This window comes from Prosopis cineraria, unplaced genomic scaffold, assembly GCF_029017545.1.
Source record: "Prosopis cineraria cultivar Desert tree isolate PC_DT_omini unplaced genomic scaffold, ASM2901754v1 PC2, whole genome shotgun sequence".
Taxonomy (NCBI): Eukaryota; Viridiplantae; Streptophyta; class Magnoliopsida; order Fabales; family Fabaceae; genus Prosopis; species Prosopis cineraria.
In genome coordinates this window covers 24496328-24519069 of record NW_026555333.1, presented here as the reverse complement: position 1 = coordinate 24519069, position 22742 = coordinate 24496328, and the positions used below count along the sequence as shown (strand labels likewise).

The 22742-nt window shown below is 31.5% G+C and overlaps 1 protein-coding gene across 3 annotated transcripts; it reads right to left on the bottom strand.

Annotated features, from left to right (window-relative positions):
* Positions 1–6578: 6578 nt before the first annotated feature.
* LOC129303865 (probable WRKY transcription factor 31) lies at positions 6579–22162 on the bottom strand. Of its 3 annotated transcripts, XM_054943413.1 has the most exons (7): positions 21749–22162; positions 21368–21463; positions 20867–21004; positions 19867–20193; positions 17934–18047; positions 16299–16867; positions 6579–6823 (listed from the first exon to the last, which is right to left on the bottom strand). In XM_054943413.1, exons 1-6 carry the CDS (start codon positions 21926–21928, stop codon positions 16304–16306), a joined length of 1419 nt encoding a protein of 472 aa, XP_054799388.1. In that variant the 5' UTR covers positions 21929–22162; the 3' UTR covers positions 6579–6823; positions 16299–16303. The 3 variants fall into 3 exon arrangements, with proteins under 3 accessions (XP_054799388.1, XP_054799387.1, XP_054799389.1); XM_054943412.1 differs by lacking the exon at positions 6579–6823 and having other exon boundaries at positions 16166–16867; XM_054943414.1 differs by lacking the exon at positions 6579–6823 and having other exon boundaries at positions 16166–16867; positions 21303–21463; positions 21749–21801.
* Positions 22163–22742: the final 580 nt, after the last annotated feature.

Sequence of the window (22742 nt, the reverse complement as noted above, 5' to 3'; positions counted from 1 at the left end):
GTTCTAATGGAAAAACACATTGAGAGCTATGAAACACGCTGGAGAAAAAGTAGTTCAATGTTTTGAGAAAATAGACAGATATTTTCAAGCGCTAACGTGCCATTTGAGTTGGAGAACTATTCGTGTGGATACTGATAGAGGGATCAAATCTACATTGTCAGCTCCTGAGATCCAATTTCTTAAAGACAACATGTGAAGCACAAAAAGTAAAAGGTAATTGTTCTATCCACCTTGACTTAAACGAGTTCATTCGGTTCACATTAGGATAGAGATTTAAAATTTTTAATCTTCCACTGTGCCTTCCTATCCAACAAGATATTCATATCAATATTATTAGAATAGGTGGTAAAGCAATCACAAAAAATAAACTTTGTGAACAATATCCATAATAAGGAACTTTTTGGAAAGAAAAGAACAACCATGAAAGGTTGAAATGTATGTAATGTTAGCCACCTTGTCCTGAAAATTAACAAACCTAAATTCTAAAAGGCAAGCAATAGAAATTAAGTTCCATTGGATGTTCTGTGCATGTAAAACATCATGGAGAATTAAGGTTTTGCCACCTCGCAAGATCAACTTACAAGGTCCAATGCCTTTCACCTAGATTCTCGCATTTTTGCCAATATGAAGCCACTTGCTTTGATTTAGTAATCGATTGTACTCTATAAATGATCTACTATCCTTACTAATTTGGTTAGTGGAGCCCAAGTCTACAATCCAAGAAGAGAAAACAATTTTCTTTAGAAAACCATTACTAAAAACATAAGAAAAATGTGAATTTAAAAAATCCACAAGTACCTGATCACGTCCACTTTGCTCAGGACAATCTTTTGCAAAATGGCCTATCTTTTAACAAGCAAAGCATTTGACCTTTTTAAGGTCAATTCTCTTTTTTCTGCCCTTCTTTCCCTTCTTTTTAAAAGTTTGTTTGTTCTTTTTTGCCATAGGGTTACTCTTGTTACCCTTCTTTTATTGCTTTTTGCCTTTCTTAGGCTTAGCATTTAAAGGACCATTTTCCTCGACAAGGTAAGCTTGTCCAAATGACTTGTAAGCCTCCAGACATTCATCTTCTAGCTCCAAGTGCTTAGCCATATCATTAAAGTTAACGATATTTTCATTGTAAGTTAAGATAACCTTTATATATTCCCAGGTAGTTGGGAGTGATCAGATTACAGCCTATACTTATTGTTCATCAAACAAATTGTGCCCAGCTTCTTTAAGTCCATGAATTATGTTGGCCATCTCCCTAAGGTACTACTGCATAGAAGTATTCAATTTCAACTTGTAAGTATCAAACTTAATTGTTAGCCTTCTCAGTTTGGCGGTTGAGATACCCCCAAACTTCTCTTTTAAGGCTGTCTACACAGCCTAAGCTGTGAAGTGCTTTTTAAATTCACACATCAGATCATTCTCCATAGCAATTAAAAGTGTTATTTGTGCAATACTGTTCTTTTGTTTCCATGCCATAAATGCCTCTTGGTCTCTCCTATGTTGAGTCAAGTTTCCTACCTCAAGCTCAACCATGACCACGATCAATAGCTCAACAACATCTTGCTCTTCCAAAATACATGCCATATATCCTAATCATCCCCATTTAGCTTGTCCCCTTTATTTAATTCAACAATAATTCTTTTTGTTGCCATTCTTAATTCTGATACGAAGCTATTCCACATTAATAGTTTTCTATATTAAACCAAGAATAAAATACTCATGAGAAACATGAAATTTCTTATACTGGTATTATTCTTTATTAGAGTGATAACAATAATATTAGGTCAACTATCAAGAGGCTATGCTTGTATCTCCCATCACACTGACTCTAACAAAATTACTATTATCTATAAAGAATTTTACAAATATTTTTTTATAATTATTATATTAGCTCTTAAACGACTTATCACTTAAGAGCTCTCACTCAAATGAAGTATATATAAAGCAATAAAAAAATCATCATAAAAAATTAACATACTTCATATATATTATAAATCATCAAGATCTTAAAAAAAACAGCATAACGTAACTTGAATAAATACAAACTCAAAAAAAAAGATACATTACATTATTTTAAGGTATAGGCCTAAAAAGATAACTTTTAATTATGTCTTTATATTTTTCTTGCACTCTCATCCCTTTGATGGCTCTATTCTATAGAGGATTTTCTGAGTACAACTTGCTTTGCTTGTTATGTTGCACAAGTTCTTTCTTGAGTTGTTTGTAAAAAAATTTCACAACTAGAGTTTGTTCTTCCTTTATTATGAAGCTTGAATATGCTCTTACTCTTGGGAAAATGTGATCTAGCTTTTGAATTCTTTTAACTTCTCTCTTTGCTATATCTTTTTATCACAAAGGGTATGAAAGGTTGTTCAACATCTTCATCTTTGTCTTAAAGATTCTCATCACCTTCTGTTTCATATTTTGGTCTCGCATTATGTGCACCTTTTTAGGTCCTTCTGGCACATCTTCGAGATCAACATTAGGATCCTCTTCAGGATCAAAATCTTGCTTTAAGGTTCATACTCCTCCTCCTCTTCATAGGGTTTCGGGTCAAAATTCTCACTAAAAAGCTCATAATCTGGCTCATCCAGATACTCAATACTAACAGAATAATTTTGTGAGTTATCAGTGCTACCAAAAGCCTCTTTCTTCATTTTTTTTAAAAACTAAATAAAATTTTTGGGAAATTTTTTTAAATGATTAAAATTATAAAATGCAATGAACAACTCAAAAATAAATTCTTATTTTGTCTTAAATATAGGTAAATAGCATATCAAAATGAAGATATCAAATTTAGGAATTTTTTAAGAAAATCGTGTCTCAATTTGATGCCTCATGTGTTGGATAGGGTGGCACAGTGAAAGATTAAAATTTTAAATTTCCTATCATGATGTGGACTGAACAAAATTGTTTAAGTCAAGATGGGAAGAACAGTTACCTTTTTCATGCTTCACATACGTTCTCTTCAAGAGTTTAGATCTCAAGAGTTGATAACATAGATCTACTCCCTCTACCGATATTCACACGAATAGCTCTCTAACTTAAATAGCATGCTAGTGCTCCCAACATCCGTTCTTCTTTGAATGTTGGTTTATCTTTCTCTAAGGTGTTTCATGGCTCTCAAAAAGTTTTACTATCAAAAATTTTCTAACTCTCTTATTTTGCATGTCCCCTTATATCTATTTTATATAGATTAGGATTTTTACCTTCCTCTTGAAGATCTAACCGAAATTTAAATTAAATTTATCTCATAAACAAAATGTATAATATCATATCTAATTCAAATTTATCTTATAAATTCAAACTATAAAACTAATATGATATTCTTTTAGATCATGTTAGTTATTAAATTTAATATATATATAAAATTAAATTTAAAACTAACATAATATAATATGATATAATATAATATAATATATCACATATTCATATTACATTATATATATACACACAAATATATATATATATATATATATTTCAAATATATATATATCAAATATACACACACAGACATGAATATATATATATATATATTTGAATATATTTATAATTATATTTTAAATTTTATATTTCATATAAATATTTATCAACTAAATATTTATATATATATAATTCGTTCACTCTAGAAAAGCATTACATTTATTGACTTTAGACACATTTCAAATTCAATAAATTTAGACATTATAGCTAGAGTTGGACTATTCTTGTGTGCGACCTTATAGGCTTCATATGAAATTGACAATAGGCTAATTACGCTATTAGCCCATAAGTCACAAGTGACCTCTAACAAGGCATTACAACTACTCAATTCATATGGGATCATGATCCAATGTAACCTATCATGCAACTATATCACATCCCTTCTGTCACGTGATATTTCGATCAAGTATGAAACATGAAATTATCATTCTCCTTTACCTGACCATTACTTTCTCAATCTTTGAATGGACTAACTGTAGCAATTGTAAAACCCTTTATATTATAGTATAACCATACATTTTCTCAATTTTACTCATCAAGGAACCCAATAATATCTCTCACTTAATGTGAGGGACAAATTTCATCTTGACTACTCATATTCCTCTGCATGAATATCACTAAACTCAATCATAGCCTTTATGATCACCCGATCAAAGGTGACTTTTGACTAGGTCAAAGTTCAGTGATCATCATATAGGAATTCATGATAATCTCAGGTCAAAAGGCTTAGTGATATGGTTACATATGAAATAAGCTTATGACTTATACTATGCAGCTGTCTCATAACGAGTCGGTCCAGCACCTTGTACTCTTTCAAGTGCCTATGATATTAATTTATATCACTATAATTAATTAAAATCATACTAGCCTTGGTTTATCTATGATCCCTCATAGATGATCAATTAGGGACATTTAGGACAATCACTATAGTTTGTCCAAAGATACAATTATCATAGTGAACTTGCAATTAAGATGATAATAAAAAAAATTCATTAAATAACAATGTGCACAGTATAATGATTGACCCTAAGACACAATTTCCAACATCATGTGCCCTAAAAAGCTCTCTAAACAAAAAATTCTGGAAAAATAAAAAATCCAAACAATTCTAATCTCATTTGTGGCACGTGCATGTCATGTGCTGCTTCCCTTACTCAATAAAGATATACGCCGGTCCGTTATGCTCCATGGGCCAATAGCTTCTAGGTGGGGTCCATCATGTGCTTGTAAAGCCTTCTCATGCATGTGTTTAAGTTTTTTTAATTCAAATTATTTTTTTATTTATTATAATTCAAACTAGGTTAGGTTTTCTATACCCAACCTGTGGACCCATTTCCATAACCCAAAACCTTTGTTTAATAAAAAAAATTATTTTAAAGATTTAGGCTAGCACCCCAATTCAAAAAAAAAATTAATGGTTTGGGTTCTAAGCCTAAAACCAAAAAAAAAATTTCTTTAAATAGAACATGTCAAAACAGAACCAATATCATTTTGACAAGGACAAAAATGATATGTCATTTCTATTATCGTCAACCTCTCGCTAGGTTAGCTTGAGTCGGTTCCTTCGACAGGTCAAGTCTGTCAGACTCAAAACTTTCAGAGGCTATATCTCCTCCATTTGGTCTCCATTTTGCACGTTCTTAGTGTCATTTTCTTTTCTTTTTTAGCTCTACATGTTTACTGTATTCATTTATCTAAAAAAAACTTCATTTTCAAATATCTAATTTTTAGTTTTGATATGTTTGGAAGTTTCAGCACTATCTAAACTCACATACAGTTTATGGATAACATGTAAAGCCTCATTTTACATATATAAACCACCAAGAAAGCAAGGATGCATATTTTACACCAACAATATGCATGAAAAACAAACAGAGGAAGGTCATGACATTACCGCACAAAAAAATATGAGAAAGTAGATTAGCATGTACATATAGGATAAGTAAATCATCATATGCTCTTCAAATACAGGGAACATAGCCCAAGAACAAGCACAGCTTTGATACCATTGTAAGATTCTGGAGGAGGAAGACATACTTGAATATATGTAGATTGAGTTGCATAGGTAGACACGTATGCAGGAACAAAGCCACAAGGTCCAACTTGGTTCATAAAACTCAAAATACATTTAACAAGAGTAAACAAGAGTCTTTAGAATGTTACCCAAAATACATTTAACACTCTCATATATTGGAACCATGCACGTATGATGTAAAGTTCCAATTCAAACCAGGCTTTGCCATCCCTAATCACACAGTCAATAAATACCAACATAATAATAGTAGAGTAATAGCCCTTTATTTGTTTGCAAATTGTCGGATCCTGACTTCTTAAAACATATATTCAAATAAGAGAGCTAGTGAAAGTGCAAATGCAGTCAAAAGATTCAAAAGGCACAACATTATCAACATTGAAAATGGGTCATGCATTGCGGCATGTGGTACAAAGCGAAATACTCTGTTTTTGTTTGTGTCATGCGCCACGGCAAGAACATAGTAAATTCTGCTATCATATGATAAATTAGTAGATGAACTTTTATTGTATGCCATTTCCACAACCGATATTTGATTAGGGTGATTCAAGTGCCCACACGAAACTTATAACACATTCTAGATCATAGAACAAGTTTGGACCTAATTTGATAGTCCAAACTAAAATTAGATACCCGAGTGTAAAAAGTCACTTTTCTTTTAAAAACTTGTACCCTAAGTGCCCAATTCACATTCCTTATCCCATTAGATCACTTCAAGCCTTGAACCAAGTTTAAAAAGACCATATACACCTAATTGATACCTCATATCACATATATCACATCAATTGCTCATTTTGGCCTCTCAATGCCACATTATGCAATTGTGGACTTATATAAGATTCACATATATATAACTAGACTTGTTTCACTTTCAATCCTCTAACTCTTACATATGGGACTCCGCTTCACTATATGGTCGGGAATCACAAATGTACTCGACTTTTTCAAATGGGGCTCCGCCTCACCATTTGTGTCAAGTTCTCACATATATACATAATTCACAATCAATTCAAATTCAACACATATATATACAAGTGGAACAAGTTACATAACAACACTTGCTTGTCTCGCATTTAGGCATACCCACATACCCTCCACTAGGGCACCCTTGGCATAATGCAACACTATATATATATACAAAAAAGTTTTCACAACATAATTCACTTTCTTATATTTGTATACACTTACGCATCTTTGTTGGCAACTTAACTCTATCCACAAATTATATATTCATTTTCACTAATGGTAGTCATACCACTACTAAATAAATCTACTCTTTTCTCGCTTCCTTTCCCAACCTTCTCGCACTCTCTTCACCTGTGTTCAAAAGTAACAAAGTGAGACATATGTCCCAGTAACTCAGAGGTAACCCCAGTTATCGATTAGTAAGAAAAATTATAAATAAGCGATAAAGTAGCATGTTTAATAGTAAAGCAACATCATATGTATTTACAGAAATTCATTCTTATCAATCTCATTATGCTCATACAATGCATTCTTAGTTTCACCTAGTGAAGTAATCTCTACGCTTAGACTAAGAGTTCCATTCACATGAAACAAGGCCTACCATACCACTGCTTAGACTAAGTAATCCTCTTCACATACAGGTGGTCTCCTAGGTCCGTTGTAGTGAGTTAAACTCTACACGTTGGATCATTAAGACTTCCTAACCTTATATAAAGTAGGACCACGACCCCCTACACTAGTCTAGGGTAACCTCATAGTTCATTCTATATCCTAGGTCTATCATGGCGGAGTCAAGCTCTATGTTCTGGATCATCAAGATTCTTCTCCTAAGTCTATCCTAGCAAAGTCAAGCTCTACGCTTTAGATCATCAAGACATCCTGGACCTCCTCATGGTAGAGCCGCATCCCCTATCATAATCTAAGGTATTCTCACAGATGTGATGCATGTTAATGCATGTGTCACTTTAAATTCATTTCAATCAATACTTACACACCCGTATGCATATTCTTTTATAATTTTGCTACCCCTATCAGTTAAATAATTTCACAAACAAATAAGTAAAAGGGTTACTTCAGTTACCTTTAACCCTTACTATTAAGGATTACCAATCACACTAAGCTCTTAAGGGTGCAGATTTTCACGAGCAACTCCACAGGCTCTCAATCTACTTAACATAGTGTCTCTTAGTCAATTCTTAATACTTCACATAAGCACTGATTCGGCTAAACCAAATCCCTGAACACACAAAATGATTTAATTAACATCTTTTGAATTCATACGTCCATTATTATAGTCATTAGCCCTATAGGCTACTCAAACAATAATAACAACCTTGTAACACATTCATTCACTCAATTTCACATTTAACCTAAGTTTCTTAAGCTAAAGAGCCTAAACCCTTAAAGCTTAACTATTCAACTCCATACTAGTCACAAAACCTTAGTTCTATATTTGATAGCCCATTTTAACCCTTTCTTTTAGATTACAATACCTTAGAACTCCTTGATTTGATTTCTCAACCGATAAAATTCAACAAAAATGGGAGAGATGAAGCTTGGGATTGTGCGATACTTACCCAACAAGTTATTAATTGAAGTAGACTCTAGTCCTCTAGATATGGCTTGCCCTAGCAAATAGGAACCTCTTCTCCTCTCTAGCTACATTTCCCAGCACCTCTCCTTCTGATTTCATGAGCTAATCATGCTAACTTTAAGTAATTCTTGGATGATGTGCCATAGTGCACGTAGCTTCCACCGCAGCACGTGGCACGGTAAGTTTAATCTTATTTATGCTCACATGTTATGCCTTGAATTGCCTTTCTACCTTTTAATCCTATCAATACAACATCCAAATAACACCCAAACAACATAAAACATCAACCCAACACTCAAACCACAATTAATCCAATAATTAATAATTTAACCTTGATTATCAATAAGTTCCTAGGATTTAAATTCAGGATGTTACACATGTAATTTCAGACGTGGGAGTCATTAAAACTATTCCCACCAATTCACAAAATTGAATAATAGGAAATATTACAATTTAGGCCCTCATTTTTATTACGTACAAGGACCCAGATCTCTCCAATATTATTATAAAGTCCCCCACTCTTATTGGGCCATATATATTAGGTTTGATCAACTAAGGGTGAACAACCAATATCTTTAGAATAAACTTTATTGCATCTAGCTTTCCATACATTCCAATAAGCATGGGCAAAAAGTTTCTACCAGGAAAATCTTCTAGTAGATAGGCTTTCTCCTTTGCTTTTAGCATTTCAAATTATCCAATCATGTATAGAAAGAGAAAAGAAACTATTATGCTTGGAAGGATTGACTAATTTTTCCTAAACCTCCTTAAGTATCCTTGCAATCTCTTAAAACATGAATAGAAGAGTAAGGACAGTTACAACCAAGGGGGCAAGTACATTGTTAAGGAGTATTTCCATTAGAGAGAGTGACATTGATTTGGAGACGATCCCAGGCGGCTTTCTAAAGGAAGTATTTTATTTTTTTCATAAGTAGGCCATCTCTAAATTTTAGACCAAATATCGTATTTTTCCTGAGTCTGATGAGACTCCATTGCCTTGTAAGTAACTTTTATAGAGAAGTTACCATCAGAAGAGGGCTTCCAAATAAGAATATCATCTTCACCATGTCTATTAAGAGGTTGCATGAGTGCAATTTCCTTAATAGCATTAGGGTATATGTATCATCATAGAATATCAAAATTCCAACCACTGATTGGCTTACAAAAATTTAAGACTCTTACATAGAGAATAGAATCAACATTATGGAAAGCATGCTTAACCAAAGGTTCAGGCAGGGAAGTCCATTTATCATACCAAAAGGATATTTTATCTCATTTATTCACTTTCCAACCAATGAAAGACATGAATTTATCCTAAATTTTGCATATTATAGGAGCAAGAATTTGGTTTAGCAAACATAGGGATTATAGGTTTATTGCAATTATATTTATCACGTAAGACCCACACCTACAGACAATTCAATTTAGTAATGAGACCTAAATAAAGCTTTATGATGAAGGTAATATTTTGATTTTTGAGATTTTTGAGACCAATACCCTTAACCTTTTTATTACAAGTAACACATTCCTAAGAGAGAAGGTGGGATTTTGTTCCCATCAGATGAATCCCAAAGGAAATTTTTTAAGATTTTAACCAATTCCTTTAACACATTGTTAGGTAAGAGTATAGTTTGCATGGTGTATTCGGGAAGAGCCAAGAGAACAAATTTTATGAGTACTAATTTTCCCACAATGTTAAGGTGTTGACTTCTCCAATTGGCCAAATAAGGGTTCATCTTATCAATTAATGGTGCATAGGTAAACTTAGAAATTTTTTCATGAATAATAAAAATTTCAAGATATTGCCAAGGTTACTAGTGAGAGGAATTCGTAGTTCATTAGTAATTTGTAATGCTTTGTTGATGTTGATATTTTTAGAGAAATAAAGTTTAGATTTTTTAGTATTGTTGTTCTATCCAAAAGAATTACACAAGTATGAAAGACATTGTTGAATGATTTATGCTTGTGAAAGAGATACTTTTGCAAAAAGCAACAGATCATTAGAAAAAAATAAATGAAAAATATGAGGCTCACTAGGTGTTAGTTTAATTGGCTTCCATTCATTTTAATTAATGCTACTAAGTATGCAATGGCTTAGTCTTTCAATACAAAGAACAAAAAGATAAGGAGAAAGAGGTTCCCCTTGATGAATGCCATGAGAAGGAGTGAATTCTTTGGATAGTTCATCATTCCATGTGATTCTCATATGAGTAGTGGAGATAGTAGCCTGAACTAATTTCCTAAAGTGACTATTTATCCTAATAAAATTGAGAATATCATCAATGAAGTTCTATGATAGTCTGTCAAAAGCCTTTTCAAGATCCACTTTGAGAGCCATAAAGCCTTTTTTTTCCTATTTTGTTTCTCATTAAGTGGATAATTTATTAAGCAAAATAATATTGTCAATTCTCTACCTCCTATGCATGAAGTTGCTTTGGTTATCACCAATCAAATGATTCATGCAAACACACAATCAAGAGGAGAGAATATTGGTTATAATTTTATATCTAACATTACAAAGTGAAATAAGACAGAAATCTTTCATGCAGGCAAGGTGATAAATCTTAGAGATTAAGGTGATGAAAGTGTCGTCAATCTCCTTTATAGAATCAAGCTCCTTGAAAACCCTGTTGACTAGGTTGAAAATGCTATTTAGATAATCCCAATAGGGGTGAATGAGGCCTACATTAATGCCATCAAGACCAAGGGCTTTGAATGCCCTAATATCAATGGCAACATTTTTTGTTTTGTCTTCAGTCACTTCCTTTTGCAAGGATTAAAGATGAATAGAAGATAGATGTGGGAAGCATCTAATAGTAGAAAGTTTTAGTTTGACATTGACATCTTCCTTAAAGAGGGCTTCAAAGAAAGAAACAACCATGTTCTTAAGAATAGGGTTAAGGGGGCAAAAATACCCTAAAATTTTTCTCAAAAAAGCACCCAATACTCTTACCTTTTAGGAGAAGCAATGTTACCCTAGAAGTGTTAAAAGTAAAGCAATCTCAACCTTTTCTAACATTTGACTAACGTTTAGCTAATACGATGCTGAAAAGTTTGAGGTGGCAAGCCACGTAATAGATCCCTTTTGAATTTACTCTTCTTCTTGAATGCCTTTTGATTATTCAAAAAAGCATCAAACTAGAAACATTCCCCTCTTCTTATCATGATTGCCAATCATCCTCCAAACCTTCAAGTCACTCAAGGAATATGCAAAAGCTTTAAGATAATGATGGAGAAATAAGTGAGGGAGAACTTGACAGAGGTAGTGAACCTAATAGCAATTTTATTACTCTTGCTCTCTCTAATCAGATCACGAGTGGACTTGAGAAGTTTAGAATAAGAGTAACCTACTTCATGAACATCCTCCAGATTTAAACAAAGTAATCAAACACAACAATTAAACCTATCAAAAAACATCAAGTTTATTTCAATCAAACAAAAAAGCATCAAACAACATCATAACTATATTTCATTAAAATTGAACCAAAACCCAAAAATCAAAACCTATAAAACCCAAAAGCATAACACTTATGTGCCTCTAAAGTTGAAGATTTAGCCTCACACTCCAACTACCTTCCCCAGTTAGATGAGATCAGTAAGATTGAGGGAAGTACATTAAAGTCGATGAATGTGGCCTCACATTCTGGCCATCTCCTTCATCGTCATCAATCTCATAACCTAGAATCTATTTTTGGATTTTTGGTTCTTTCATATCTTTGAGATTTGATAATAAGTGAAGTAAATCAGAGTTGATACCAGTAGTGTAATAAGACATGTTATTTACACACTTTATCTAGTCATTTAAGACCCATATTACATGTTATATTTCTCATTTTGGTACATTCATGATTTTAAAAGCAAGAAAATTGCCCAAAAGGTAAAGTTATGTACCAAGGGTATTTTGGACCAAAAATTTAAATTTTAAAAAAATGCACAAAAAATATTCCAAATATTTTTTATGCCCATAATAATTAATATGAAATTATATTTTGAAAATTCAATGTGGTTTGGGAGATATTAATTAAAAATTACAAAATTTAGGTTGTTAACTTTGTTGACTTAATTAAGGTTTCGTGCATGTGTGTCTGCATGGCTTTAGGAAAACCCTTGAAATTCATTTTATTATTTATTTCCCATATAAATAATTAATTGCATGTTACTAAATATAAATTATTATGTTACATGCATTCATTTGATTAATATTATTCATTATGTGACATAGGCAACACATGTGCACTTGTACTTATATCAATTGGTCAAGGAAGTGTAAGAAGGGCATTTTGGGCAAGAGTGGCATGCTAAATGGCTAAAGGATGGGGTATATCAAATTTTTTAAGTGCAAAACATGGGAATATTCATATAAGCATAGGAATTATCACCCAACCAATGAGAAAGTGCCACTTAAGGGTATGTACACAAAGTGTAAAGCTCTCTAGCCATTTTAATTTCATTTTTAATTATTTTTAAGAGCAAAATCTGATCCACAACTGTCCCTCCCCTCATATTTTTAGATTCAAACACAATTCACACCACACACTCATTCATCTCTTTATTTTCTCTCTCTAGTTTATCTTGTTTTTCATTTTCTCCTCCTTCTCTCTAGAAACTCTATTTTTCCAGCCACTCCATATCCACTTCCAGCCATCAAACCTCCATAAAACCACCACCATTCCATTCTTCTCACTTGGTCAAATCTATCCCTATTACTTGCGAGGAGATTTGAAGCTTGATTCCACTATTTCCATGAAGCTCTACTTGACCATGTCTAGTTCTTAGAGGAGCAAGGTGTTCTTGATGTTTTCTAGCTAAATTCTCTATGGAATTCTATGGAGGATTTGATGGAAGAGGAGCATTGAAGACTACATTTCGCTAAGCTCAACTTATTCCTCATCTTATTTCAATTTGACTCTAATTTCATGATTGGATTGTAAATGTTTGTGTTGAAACAAGTTTGTTAGCTTGAATTTTTTCTTCTTTTGTTGCCAAACATTTTGCCCACTATAAATATTGCATTGCAATATGTGATTTTCTAATGGTGAATTTCTTGCATTGACCTAGCATGTAATTGTTTAGTAAATGTTTGATGAAACTCAAGTTGCATGGTTTTGTGCTTGGGTACAGTTTTCGCTATGGCATGAGGAGAGGAGATTTAATCAAACACTTGGTTGATTTTTAAGTTAAGCTAGTGAGGTTATTTAAGGGGCTTGTAATTAGCACTTAAGGAATTGAATTGGTGAGGCTAGATTGCTTGGGATAGTTGTCTTGAGTGATCACTTTTTCAACCAAGGAGGAAAAGTTGATTAAGCTGCTATTATCATTTAGAAGTTAGGATTCTTCCATTAACAATATCCTAGGGTTCCTACTTTAATAAGAAAGTCCACCGATCTCATTTAGGTTTATTTTGCAACTTAAATTAACTAGTTAATTAGGTAACAATTTCATAATTTCACTCTTTTGGATAATCTATTCACCAAGTTAATTTTCCTAGGTAGTAGTGAATCACCTCCTTGTAAGAAGACCTAAGGTTGACCCTATACCATATTAAGGTTAATTTTAATTAATTTTGAGGGTTAAGCAACTACATTTCATCACGATGGTTGTAAGATTGGACAAAGCCAATGGTGGTGGCTATGAGATCGAACAAAGTCAATCATAGTGGCTATTAATATCAAAAATATCAAATTCAAACAATAATCTAAAATCGATACTAGAGGTACCTAGGTTCATGAAAGTGACTTTGCACTCAACACTGCCCCTGCCTCTCCATCATTCAAAGATTAACAATCTCTAGGGTTAAGGTTTGAGAACTCGATAATGAATCCAAGGTTGATTGAGAGGGAGATAAAGGGGGCTTGCTTAGTTGCAAATAAGAGAAGGCACATAAGATACAGTAGAGGTTGGGGTAGGTGAGGTGTTCTTTATTAGTCCACATGGAGTCCTATCTGGTGCAAAAGACTTGCCAGCTATATATTCGTTACTCAAATGTTAGTCAAAGGTTAGAAAAGGGTGAGATTGCTCTTCTGGGCTAGCATTGCTTCTCCTAAAAGGTAAGCGTACTGAGCGCTCCTTTAAGAAAATTTTTAGAGTATTTTTGCCCCTTAACCCTCAAGAATATTTTGATCCTCTATCCAGTTATCATCATCACCTTTAAGACATATAATCTGGTTTCTTTTCTTTCTAATAATAGATGTAGTATGGAAGAATTTCATGTTTTGATCCCCCACTTAAGCCATTTACATCTAGACTTTTGGAATCAAATCAGCTTTTCTTGCAATAGAACTTTATTATGTTCTTCCTGGAGAATTTTTCAATTTTCTTATGAAGTATTTCTCTCCATAACTTCTATTTTTATCAATTCCTTCCAATCTCCTTAAAATTCTTTTTTCTTTTTGGAAGAAATACTGCCATTTTTCTCCTTGTTCCAAGTAGTTGCAAAGTTGGCTTCTAAAATAAGATTTTATATATAAAGATATCATATTAAGTGTGCTTGTCTCTCTCCAAAGGTTCCAGTTATCTATAAAGAAGAGACAGAAAATTAAATAAAAAAACGTATATAAAATTATTAGGACAATTTAAAATTAAAATTACATAATAAATAATTGAGTAAATGATAAAATAATTAATATTACCTGTCTTGAATAAAATTTAGATGCAAAAATTGTCACCTTGCAGACATTTCTTAAGCTAAAAAAATCTAAAATTTTTGTGCTATTACAGTTTAGGGAGAATGGCAAATAAGGGCCACTAAATTATTATAATGCCAATGAAATCTCATGAAATCACCCAACATCACTAAAGTCCTAAGGGACTTATCTTTTGGTTCCTCGAGTATTTTAACAACCAGCAGCCATAAAAATAATCAGTCAATGAATATGAGTACCATTTAAGAAATAAAATTTACTTGTCAATATAACTCAAATTAAATACCATGAATTATAATACAAATTCTAATAATTCGATCGCTAAGTTTTCAAAATCCTTAATATTATTCATAAAATTAAGTCCATTTAAATATTGTTCGTCACTTATTTCTTGCTTACTAGTTTTTCAAAGCCATTGAACTAGAGTTGGTAATATCAATCGGCCAACTAGCAAAAAATTGGCAGGTTGGGTTAGAGAACATAGGTTCAATTAAATGGAGGGAGGTTTTGGCTCGCCCCATATATATAATTAAACACACAGCGGGCCAACCCTAATATTTTTAAAAAAAATAGACAGAAAACAAATAAATGAGATTGAGTTTAAAGTAAAGCATTCAGAGCAAATATGCATAAAATTACAGTCTAAGTACTTGACACTTTTACATTTATTTAATTCAAGTTTAAATTATGACAAAAAACAATAAAAACACACCGCTCACATATTTATGAAGTGCTAACTATATATTATATTACCATCTTAATTTGAATATAAAAGGAAAAAAATAGATACAGAGATCAAAACATTTAGATGGTATGAACTGAATGTATTATAAGTAGTAATCTAATAGTTAAAGTTTAAATTATTATTATTTTCTTTTTTTAAAAAAGAATTAGTATTTTAAACAAGGGCATCAATTTTGCAGCAAAAAGAGGATGAAGAGGAGAGAGGATAGACAGAGCATTTCTATTAATTCACATTTCATATATGTATAATGCTGATCAATCATTAAAAATTTAGAGAATGAAAATATAACAAAATTAAATTAGTTTATGTTTAAATGGTGATATAAGCATGGTTTGATCATGAGGACTTTTATTGTTATTTGGATAATAATTTTTAAGGTGAATATAAAGATTTCTTACCATAAAAAAATAATAAAAAGAGGTAAATTTATAATTTTTAAAATTTAAAAATTATAAAAATACTTTTTTTTACTAGCAGGGTGGCTCGCTAATCTAACAACCCGTTTCAGGTCATGCAAATTGCCAAAACAGCCCATGCAGGATGTGGGTCATACCAACCCCACCCTACTAAAACCAGCAACCCGTTACGGGTTGACTCGTGGCCCGCAATTTGACCCATATTAGTGGCTTTACATGGAACTTAGTTCAAAATTCAAATGGCCAAAAAGATTAATCTATCTACGTACACATTCATGCACAAAACAACACTGGCCCTGACTGAAATGGAATATTTAAATAAATAAAACTGCTTACCGACATGGTTTATATGAAAACCAATGAAATCTATAGATCAAAATTTCCAAGCAAAACAACACCAACAACAACAAAAATAATAACTGAGTCTCACCATTTCTAGGGTTTTCCACTCGCAGTAACATCAGCACCATTATTACTACTGTTCGAATGAGAACTTCCAATGATAGAAGTTATGGCAGCCACAAGAGCTACAGTAAAGTTTGGATCCGCTGTAATAGCAGCTGTCGCCGCATTTACTGTGTCGGCCAACGACGATGACAACACCGTTCCCTGAGAAACCCTAGATTGCTGATGATCGCTCAGAGCTTGACCGAAAATCTTCGTTGTCGGCTGGGTTGTCTGATGATGAGTGAGGTCCAATGTTATGGTGGGAAATGGAGCTGAGGCTGTGAGGGTAGCCATGCTGTGTGAGGAAGGAAGTATTGAAGCACTTTCTAATACATTAGGGTTTATGAGGTTATTGTGGTGGTGGTGATGATGATGGTGATGATAAGGAAGACGATCATGATGATCTGAACTTTGAATTGATCCTGAAAGAAGCATTGATGCAGCTGAAGATGTTGTTGAAGCCATAGCTTTTGCAGCTGGTGGAAGTGCGTGGTTGTGTTGTCCTTCATATGTAGTTATGAGAATGCTTCTATCTTCAGCACATCTCTGTACCTGTAAAGTACAAAAATGATTCAATATTCGCAAAAATAATATATATATATATATATATATATGATGCATTAAAAGAGAAACACGAAGAGAAGAGGGATTATATATAAGTATGACCATTCATGTCACATTCTTTTGTACTATTCTTTCTTATCTAAATATATAAATACATGATAGTATAAGATCAAAAATAAGTATTAAAATTTCTACGCAATGAGAAAAGCGAATCTGCGCGATGTATGTAAAGAGAATTAGAAAGAATAGAGATCATGATTACAAAAGTGAGATGTGAATCACATATTCATTGCATGCATGCAATCATATGTTTGTGTCATTCCTTTTAAAATTTATATATGTTTGAGCTTTGAGATAGGAATTAAGCAAAGATAATTGATTTAGAATATAAAAAAAAAAATAACTCAAATCCCCTGTCTCTGCTAAAAGTAACAAAACATGTAGTACTTATTCAATAATAATTATAATAACGTAATAAACATAACATAAATTAAAAAATTGTTGGAATGAATGGTTTAGAAACTCTTAGCACTTAAACAAATAGTTGAGGGCTAAAATCTCAACAATATTATGTATGTAGCAACTTAACTAAGAAAAGAGTCTCTCTTACCGTCAACATTTTGAGAGAGATTATATGATGACCGTCAAATACACCCTTTGTGCGACCAAAAAAACTCTCGTGGAAATACAGAATGGGTTATGCATATCAATCTCTTCAATTAAGACTACTAATAAAAATCATCTGATCGAGTTGCCAGAGGTTCCTTTTTAATATCCTCCAGAGAACTGCTAAATATTATTGTTTCACGTAAATTAAAATCATACTTCTATGGTTGCATTGGAAGAATCAAATCTTTTTTTACCACTCAACCCAACCACTACTAGTAATTAATTTTAATATATTTTTATGTTCAAAAAAGTTCAGTTAATCCTAAGATAATTTTAGGACAAATAAAAATAAATTGTCACCATGAGAAATATATATATATATATATATATATAAGCATGGTGGAAATTAAATTCAATTAAAATAAAGAAAAGGATAAATCATTACTTGTTTTCGTACAGGACAAGCAGTTCCCATGGAGCAACGATAATACGCTCGTGGGCAAGGGTTTCCTTTTGCCATCTTCTGCCCATATTTCCTCCATTGGCATCCGTCTGATATCTGTGCGTTTCACAAATTCAAATATTATCAAATTAATTAATTTATGATTCAGTTTCCATTACTTAAACTAAAAAAAATATTCCATGAACAAATTAAATATATTTAGATTACATATGCAAATTTGATTCTCATAAATTTGATAGTAATACCACCTTAAGTTTTAAAGTTATGTCGATGCTAATCTTCTTTCTATTAAATAATCAATTATTAATCAAAATATTTATGTAGACAAATTTTAATTTTTGAAAGGCTATAATGTGATATCACTGACATATATGACTTGAAACAAGGGCCATAATATCATTGACAGTTTAAGGAGTATTCTTTGTCAACGACATTTAAATGTAAAGAGTTATCTGTTCATCATCATTCATAGTAGGTTTGAAGAAAAATATTGTTAATCGATGAACGATATTATTGGCCATGAAAACTTTGAATGTGTATGATTATGATCAATTAATTACTAACCATATAGAAGACTCTGATCATACTCGAACTGATACGTTAATCAATTTATATAGAGACTCTTATCATTAAGTTATCCACATTACATCATTAACAAGTTTCTATGGTTTAAAATATAGGATATTTTTAGCTATTTCACAAAGATTAAAAAAGTGGTTAAAAATTGTTTGTTTCATTAAATGGTAAAATATTATCACTAATTTCTAATATTATCTTTCAATTAAAATTAATCTCACTCAATAAAAAAATTAATCTATCTTAGTTACTCTTAATTTCTTTATTATATATAGTCTCTATCTACAATACAATTAATAATATCATTTGTGAAAAAAAATTAATGGCATAGATCTTTTACAAATTGCTAACTGGTAAAAAATATTTTATATTTTGAATTGGAGGAAGTACATTACATGCCAAAAGATTTATTTACACAAATTAAAAATTAAATTTAATAATATTTTGTCACTGGCGTATGTTTGAAATAACAAACTAATTAATGATAGAACATATTTATTGACAAAAATTTGGGATCTGCATTATCTTCAAGTGGACTTGGGTTTCGGATAAAAAGAGAAGACATAGATACCTGTGAGACCCACAAACCTGAAGAAAATCCATTATATTCCAAAAAAAAATTGACAATTCAAAAAGCATTCATTAATTAAGGTAATGTTTAGATAGGTAGATTTAAATTTTATATTTAAAATTTTACATTTAAAATTCTGTATTTGGATAGTATAAAAATAAATTCAAATTCAAAGGCAATGAAAAAAGGAGATGGAAAATGACAATGAAAAGAAATGATATCAGGTTTAGAATAACTGGTATTTCAAATAATTAAAATATAAAATGGATTTAAAATTAAAAAAATTATAATAAAATATAGATTTAAATTTGAATCATATCCAAATCCATAAATTTTATGAATATATCCAAACGGTAGTTAAATTTGATTCAAATCTAAATCTAAATTTAAATACCTATATAACCAAAAGCAGCATCAGAATATTTAAAAGTTAAAGAAGAATTATATGCTATTCCCTTTAATAAAAAAATATAAGATATTTTTAGTGTGATTAGATATTAAAAAATATAAAAAAATTAATTTTTTAATGTGTAATTGCTAACTAATGAGTTTTTTTATTAAAAATATGTTTATTAAATAGATCGCTCAACATTTTACTTTTAGTGACACTTTATTAAATAACAATAAATATAGAAAAATAATATTAATTTAAAAATAATTAATTAATTTATTGAAAATATATAATTTAATTAAAAATATCTTTATATTTTAAAAAGTACATAGTATTAAGTTGGAGGAAGATAAATGGTTGATCGATTAATTACTAACCATTGAAGACTCTGATCGTGCTCGAACTGACACACGAGCTTTCTTGACAAGTGATAAGGTTTCTGAAAAAGAAGCTTTTGCATCATTATTAGGGTCCTTCCCGTGAACTTTGTTGTGAGTACCACTGTTCAGTGGCTGATCACTATCTCTGTGCTGCTCAATCTTGCGTTCCATCAAATCAAGCATAATATTATTGCTTTTGCTAATTTCTCTCATCATTTTATTGCCTTCACTTTTATTATTATTATTATTATCATCTTTTTTAACTAATAATCGCCCTAAGACCATCCCTCCTTTCCTCTCAATCCCTCCACTGCCTTCTTCTACCTGCACAAATTAAAGAACTTTCTTTAATTCTTTCACATGCATGCATGCTTTTTTATAATTTCAATGCATGTGTGTAATTTGATCTCCATTGTTAACAAAAATTAATTTTAACTGTTAGTTGATTAGACAATAATAGAAAAGAACATCAAAAATTACAGAAAGGATTCAAAAATATTTTTATCCTTTTCTGTAATTTTCTTGTCCTTATCTATAATTTTGAGTCCTTTATTATAAATTTTTTTTACCCTTTTTTATATTTTTTGGGTCCTTTATTATAACTTTTTTTTCTTTTTTTATAATTTTTAAGATTCTTTTCAATTATTTTTTGGCTAACTAACATTCAAATTTAACTTTTATTGATGACAGGAACTAGATTATATTATTTTCAAAAGTTAATAAAATAATTTTCTCAATAAATTAATTTAAGATCTATAGTGTTACTGAACTTAAAATTGAAGAGGTAATTTGCTCATTTGATGAAAAATAAAAGAAAGAAAATTGAAAAATTATATCTGTGCTGTAAAAACACACTTTGTCCCGTTGATGATGACGATGATTATATAAAGTAAATACACAGCAAAAAAAGACTGTGCTTATATATATGCATATATTAATGATGATGATTAATTTTATTTGATGTTCTATACATGATAAGAGGCTATTAATTAATTACCTCATTACTTTGTGTCTGGTTGGGCTTGGTAAATTGTAATTTCAGGACATTGTACTTTAGGTTCATCTGATCAAGCTCATCTCTCAGACGCTGATTTTCAGCACTCAACTGCTGCAATTCACTTAACATACCTGCAAACTGAACCCAAAAGCTTCAGTATATAAATTTCAACCATATATATATATATATATATATCCTTCAACTTGATCATGAAATTAAGTATTATACAATATACATACATACATATATACATATAAAACATATGATCCAATTGGTAAATATTTGACTTATAACCCAAAAGGTTGTGGGTTGTGAATTCAAATCCGGCTATTGATGTAAAGACCTTATTGGTAGAAGATCTATAAATACTTTTAAAAATGCTCTTAAAGCTTTGAGGTATACCTTGATCCTAGTGAGCTCTTAAAACCCAACTCACCTCAAGTTTTTTTTGTAAAATACATACACACACATGACGCATATCAACTTCGAGATTATACGTGCCTCTTTTTTCTTGTTATCTTCCACGGCGTCTAATGCTCCATCATCCATAGTCAATCTGTCGCTCGTGGTAGTCTTAGAAACAAGATCTAAACTCGCCTGCATAATCAATTAATCAACCATCATTAAGATCAAATCAAAACCAAGCACCCATATAATTAAGGTTTAAATGAAGGCACATGCATGCATACCAATAATTCCTATGTAAATAATAAAAAAGTTAAACAAATCAGAAAGTAACAAGACGTATCATCTTGGTTTCAGAGGTATATGAGAGACGCGCGCGCGTCTGTAGTACTAGAAGAATGTTATATATATATATATATATATATTATCGATGTCAATGAAATGATAATATGGTGAAGATCTAATCATATGACTTACATCAACGTGAATTAGGTCGGTTGATCCGTTTAGCATCAGATCATGATCATGATACTCATGTTGATGACCAGTAGTGGTCTTGATTGTCTTTTTGTCGTCGGAGAAGAAATCCATCTCGTGGAGGAGACGTTTCCGGTGAAGAAACGACGTCGTCGGGGGAGAAGAAGAATGGGCTTCCATAATAATGTTGAAGAACGTGAGAGAGATCAGAATCAGAAGAAGAAGAAGAAGAGCGTGTGTGTGTGTGTGTGTGTAATGAAGAAGAAAGTGGTTTAAACTTGAAACAGTATCAAAAAAGAGTCATGGAGCTGGGTGTGTTGGGTCGTGCCCACAAGTTTTAAGAGGGGGGAGAGAGAGAAGGGGAGAGAGTGTGCGGTTGAATGGGTATGAACATGAAAGAAGAGTGGTGCCCACAAGTTTCAAGAGAAGAGAGAGAGAGAGTGTGTGTGTGTGTGTGTGATAGGTTGAAGTCAGAGACAGAGAGAGATGCTAAGGACTCGGCAAAAGTTTCGACGACTAAGACCATTTGTTTATTTCTTTGAAAATCATTGCATATACTGAGGTAAGATGGTGCGTAAGCTATTCACGTGGCACTCCGTTATTGGCTCCTGGTGAGAAATGAAGTTAACCGAGGCGTTTCGTTACCTTCACGCGCATCTCTTGCAAATCAATAAATCACTATATTCAAATATGAGGATTATGAATTATGAAGTTATATAATTAAGAGGAAATGATAAATAAATTCTCTTAAAATATAAAAATAATAAAATAGTACCTAATTATTTTAAAATTTCTAGGGACCTATGGGATCTGCCAAATTACATTTCTGAAAAAGAAATAAGATTTGCCTCTTAATATTTATTTTTAATTTAGAGAATTAATCAATATTAATTTTTTTTAAATTATTTATTTATAATATTATGATTATTTTTATATAATTTTTGAGATTATTTTTTGATAATTTATTAGTTAATTAATATTTAAAGTTAATATT